The sequence below is a fragment of the Muscardinus avellanarius genome, assembly GCF_963383645.1.
Source record: "Muscardinus avellanarius genome assembly, chromosome: 4".
Taxonomy (NCBI): Eukaryota; Metazoa; Chordata; class Mammalia; order Rodentia; family Gliridae; genus Muscardinus; species Muscardinus avellanarius.
Window position 1 is genome coordinate 110,625,401 of NC_137789.1, and position 6,111 is coordinate 110,631,511.

Genomic DNA, 6,111 nt, shown 5'->3' on the forward strand with positions numbered 1-6,111 from the left:
TCGCTTTCACGTACACTGTTACATATGCCTGCTAAGCATACATTAGCTCAAACCAGCAAGCAACTGAATCGTATTATTTTGTTGTCATTTCTTCCTCCTTCTTTTCCTCCTCTCCCCCTCTTCCTTCCTTTCTTTCCTTTCTTTCTTTTTCTTTCTTTTCTTCTTTTTCTTTCTTTCTTCCTTTTTTTCTATGCTGAAAATTAAAAATCCAGGACCTTGCACATGTTAGGCAAGTGCACTAACATGGAGCTACACCCCTAGCTCTTTTTATTTTTATTTTGAGATGGGTCTCACTAAGTTGCCTGGGCTGGCTTTAGACTTGTCATCTTTCTGCCTTGTCCTTCTTTTTTTTTTTTTTTTGACTAATACAAAAGTTTATTTAACAAAAAGTTTCATATGAAAATGTACACAACCCAATTTTTATGTCAGTAAATCAGGCCCTTTGGAGAGAGGATGTGGATTTCTGTTCAACAGCCATTATTATACTCGTTCCAAGGCTTCTAACATGATGATACTATTTCCGCGTATTACCACCATTCCAATATTGTTCTGTTGCCCACTGGTTGCCATCTCCACACATTCATCTATCACAAGATTCATAAAGGGATCAAAGCCCCGTAATATTCCTTGGACATGCCTGCCACCATTTAACTTCAATGACAACTTCTTGTCCATAAATTTCTTCAGCTCGGGAGGATGAGCTTTGCTCATGTTGTCTAGGAGGTAGGCTCAGCGATCTCTGCCTTGTCCTTCTGAGTAGTTGGAGTTTCAGACATGGACCACCATGCCCAGATTTACATTATCTTTTTGACAAAAAGAAAATATACATCATATTAATGGGAAAATACCAGATTTAAAAATTATAAACAAATTATAACTTTTTAATAATCTATTCTAGGGAAAATTTTAAAACTCAGACTGACAAAACTGGAAAAGAACTTCAAAGATGATGGAGTAAAACACTGCATCCAGAGAAAGAATATTTAGAACAGTAAATGCTGTGGTTTCTGTTTGATGGATTTTTTTCGCAGGAACTGAGATGGCCATGCAGTGAGCCATGTGGTATGGCAATTCTCCAAATCACATAAAATTAAAAATGCAAGGAAATCCTTGATGCTTAAACTACCATAAATAGGTTTGTAAGTTAAAATAATAACAATAAAAACAATAACACAAAACTACATTTTCCAACAAGGTAGTTACAACTTCTATTGATTTGAGATCACCACTATGAATTTATTGACTCACAGATCTGGGGCTGCAGAAAGAGGGGTTTAATTCAGACTTAATCATGTACTAGCTGTGAAATCTTGAATGAATTCTATTGTACCTAACGCCTGTTTTCATATATGCAGACTGGAAATAATACTCTGCATCTCACAGCATTGTTGTATTACATGAGCTAATATATTTAAAATGTTGAAATGTACCTGGCACATAGTAGGTATTTAAAAAGTTTTATTCCTATAAAAGTTTTAGGAGGCAGTAAAGTAGTAGAGAAATTGTGCTGCTTTTCCAACAAAAAAGCCTTTATTATATACCCTCAATGAACTATTAAAACAAAAGAGTTACAACTTGAATACCCAACAAAGATGATCAGTGGGGAAATTTTAAAAACCCACTTAATCCAAAAGAAGGCAGAAATAGAGGAAAATGGGGAACTACGAACTGTTGGGACAAAAAGAAAAACAGTAAGATGATTGAGTTAAGTCTAATTTTATCAATAACCATATGCTACATAAATGACCTGGAAAACTCAATTAAATGACAGAGATTTCACATTGATTTAAAAGGCAAGACCTTTACAGTGCAATGCCTGCAAGAAAACTGCTTTAAATATAAAGAAAAAATGGAGTTAAATGTAAATGGATGAAAAGGGATTGACCATGGGAACACAACTCCAAAGAAAGCTGTAGAGGCTCTGTTAGCATCAGATGAAGTGTATGTCAGAGAAAAGAATAGTGCCAGGGAGAGAGAAAATAATTTCACAACAATATAGAGATCAGTTCATCCAGAGAACATAAAAATCCTAAACATTTATAAACCAAATAGTAGATTTTCAAAATACATGAAGTAAAAACTGATAGGATTGTAAGAAAAAATAAATAAATCCACAATTACAGTCAGGGCTTTCAATACCCCTTTCTCAATAACTAAATAAGTAGTTAGGTAAGAATCAGTAAGTATATAGAAGACTTGAACAACACAATTTATCAACTGAACTTAACTGACATTTATAGAACACTTCCCAATAGCAGAATAGACATTCTTTTCAAGTGCACATGAAATATTTATACAGAGTACATTCTGAGCCATAAAATAGTTGAACACATTTAAAAGAATTCGAGCCATGAAAAATATGCTCTCTGACATAATGGTATTAAATTAAAAATCAGCCACAGAAAAATCTTCAGAAAATCTCCAAATGTTTAGAAAATAAATAATATTCATCTAAACAACTTAGAAAGATGAAACAAAAATGAAAAAAAGATGAAAAAAAGAAAGTATTTTAGACTGAATATAGGGGAAAATGCAGCATATCTAAATTTTATGAAATGCTGCTAAAGCTGTATTTGGAGGGGAATTAATGCACTAAATGTGAAATGTAGATAGGAAGAGTGGTCTCAAGTCAGTGAACTCAGGTTCAACCTTAAGAAATTAGAAAATAAAGAACAAGTGAAACCCAAAGTAAGCAGAAAAAAAAAATAATAACAGCGCTCAAGTCAGTGAACTTAAAAGCAAAGAAACAATAAAAGAAATAATTAAAATTATAAACCTCTAGTTGTATCAGAAAAAAATAAAAGGAAAACAAATACCAATGTCAGAAATGACTGAGGTGACACTACTATATTATCTACAGATAATAAAATAATAAAAAATTACAATGTTATGTCAATATATTTGAAAGTCTAGATAAAATATATAAATTCATTTAATGATACAAACTACCAGAATTCTCTCCCTACTCAGTAAGTTCCCAAAGTAAGCAATTTGGTCCCTAGGGTATATTGAAACAGAATATAAATATATAAAAGAATGCAAATTTGGCACCGCATCTTTCTGTTTATTCACTTAAAGAAAGTAGATTTCCAGGGGAATGCTGAGTAATTTTTTTTTTTTTCTGAAAAAGGGGCTAAACTCAAATAAGTCTGGAAATCTCCATCCCATGCCTATTATGCAATTACAATTTTCAAGGAAAGAGAGGTCCAGGTATGCATGACTTTACTCATTAATTCTATGAAGTATTTAAGGAAAAAAATACCAATGATACATAAACTCTTTCAGAAAGTTGGGAAAGATGAAATACTTCCCAATGCATTCTTTAATGATACTAAAATCTGTTAAGTTGTAAAAGAAAGAAACTACATAGTTAGAATACAGATGCAAAAAACCTGAACAAGATTTATTGAATCAATTCTATCAACATACTGAAAGACTAACTACTAAGGTCCTTTATCCTAGGAACGTAAGTTTGGTTTGGAATTTTAAAAAATCACCCTATGTGAATCATCAATGCAATTCATCATATCAGTAGGCTAAAGAAGAAAAGCTCAAATGTACACTGGAGGTTCTAGCCAGGACAGTAAGACAAGGGGAAGAAAGAAAAAAATTCAAATCATAAAAAGGTAAAATTGTTTTTATTCAATGATGCAGAAGCCGGGCGTGGTGGCGCACTCTTGTAATCCCCACGCTTGGGAGGCTGAGATAGGAGGATCCCACAGGTTCGAAGCCAGCCTCAGCTACTTAGTGAGGCTCTCAGCAACTTAGTGAGACCCTGTTTCCAAATAAAATATAAAATAGGTCTGGGAGTGTAGCCCGGAGGTAGAAAGCCTCTGGGTTCCACTCCCAGTATCACCAAAAAAAAAAAAAAAAAAAAAAAGATGCAGGATGATCTGCATTAAATTCAATGGATTCTATTATATTTCTACACACTAGCAACAAGGAAGCAGATATTGATATAAAATATAATGCATAATAGTATCACAAAACGCCCATCGTAGTGGCGCAGGTTTGTAATCCTAGCATTCAGGAGGCTGACACCAGAGGATCATAGTTCGGGGACACTTCAGCAACCTAGCAAGGCCTCTCGCAACTCAGTGAGACCCACTTTCAAAAAAATATGAAGACTTAAAAATAGGACCGGGGATGTAGCTCAGAGGTAGAATGCCCCTGGGTTCCATCACCAGTGCTGCAAAAAAAATAAATAAATAAAAATAAAAATAAAAATAAAAAGACTAAAAAATAGGGCTGGAGGTATAGCTCAGAGGTAGAATGTCTCTGGGTTCCATCCCCAGTACCATAAAAAAGAAAGAAAGAAAAGAAAGAAAGAAAGAAAGAAAGAAAGAAAGAAAGAAAGAAACTAAATAGTATCACAAGAGAAGTAATGAGGCAGAAGTCTCACAAATACATGTACACGTTTTATACACTAAAAACTACAAAATATTTTTGAGATAAATTAAGACAAATTAAGAAAGATCTAAATAAATGGGGGGCGACCGAGAAAAGCGGGGCTTAAGAGCCCCGCTAACAACCAATCTCCATTACCACAAAATCAGCGCCTTTCATAGCCAGAAAACACCATCACCAGGGAAACAAAAAAATCACCAGGCTCCAGAGAGAAAGCGGACTGAGAACAGAGTTCAGAGCCACAGAGGAGATAACTGGCCTCACGCCCGAGGATGCGGCAGCAGCACCATACTGCCGGCGGCAGCGGTGACTTCACCGGACGGCTACAGCAAGCCGAGGTGAGCCGCTGAGGAACAGCCAGGCGGGATTTCTCGCCGCAGGTAAAATCTAAAGCTCCCAGTGGCTGAGCTCAGCACACGCTGCAGGGATTCAGAGTGGAAATCAAAACCAAGAAGAAATACACCAGCCTCACGGCCGAGGGCATAGCAGCGGCGCCATATTGCCACCGGTGGCAGCAGCAGAGAATTCACCGAATCCAGTACAGCTACATCTGCATACTCAAGAACAGTGAGTCAAATTGCGGGCCACAGAGGAGAAATCCCAGTATTGTACTCCCTGGGACTTGACCCAGTGGGGGAGTAGCGGTGGCAGAGATATCACACCATAGGAGAACGTGCTGCTTTAGCAGCCTCTATCGACTCTCTGGGTCGGAGACTCTGTGATACAACCCAGTAAAGGAGTAGTGGGGTCTGAGATACTACTGACTCGAGATCCAGAACACCTTAAGTGAAGTCATAGTGACCCAAGGGAAGAACCCAGAGAAGGCACAAACTTCCGAAATCATGGGAAAGAGGAATAATACTGGAGCAATGAATGCCCACAACCCCACAACATCAGAACCCGATAAAACAGAAAATCAGAGATTTCTAGAAGATCAAATCAGGAAAATAACTGTAGAAATAATAGAGTTGCTTCGAAAAGAACTCAGAGAGAGCCAAAAAGAGATAAAGGATGCAATTAATGAAGTAAAGGCCTCAATTCAAAGCACAAACAACTGATTAGAACACATGGAGAACAGAATCTCGCTCTTAGAAGATGATCATTCCAAAAATGAATGCATAGTTTCTAATCTAGGAAAAAATATCTGACAGCAGGAATCTGATATTGAAGAAATATGGGCCCATTTTAAGAGAGCTAACCTAAGAATAATTGGAATAGAGGAGGGAAAAGAAAGTGAAACCAAAGGGATCAACAATCTCTTCAAGGAAGTAATAGCAGAAAATTGTCCAAACATAGAGCAAGAGGTTGATACACAGGTCCAGGAAACTTATAGAACTCCCTTTAGACAGGATCGGAGAAGAGGATCCCCACGCCACATAATTGTCAAAATGACCAATGTGGAAGCCAAGCAGAGAATCTTAAAGGCAACAAAAACAAAGGGCCAAGTGACATTCAGAGGCAAGCCAATTAGAATCACTCCAGACTTCCCAAACCAAGTCATGAGAGCCAGAAGGGCTTGGAGTAACATATTCCAAACTCTGAAAGAAAACAACTTCCAGCCAAAAATTTCCTACCCAGCAAAACTTTCTATCAAATTAGATGGAGAAATAAGAAGCTTCCATGACAAACAGAAACTGAAGGAATTTTTGTCTTCAAAACCAGCACTAGAGAAAATACTCAAAGAGATTAACTACAAAGAAGAAA

General features: G+C 36.7%; 1 protein-coding gene across 1 annotated transcript; it reads right to left on the reverse strand.

The window, feature by feature from the left end:
* Window positions 1-480: 480 nt before the first annotated feature.
* On the reverse strand, window positions 481-711 carry LOC308262168 (small nuclear ribonucleoprotein G; the record flags this gene model as incomplete). The annotated part of the gene is made up of 1 exon (XM_080694588.1): window positions 481-711. One exon carries the CDS (start codon window positions 709-711, stop codon window positions 481-483), a length of 231 nt encoding a protein of 76 aa, XP_080550714.1.
* Window positions 712-6,111: the final 5,400 nt, after the last annotated feature.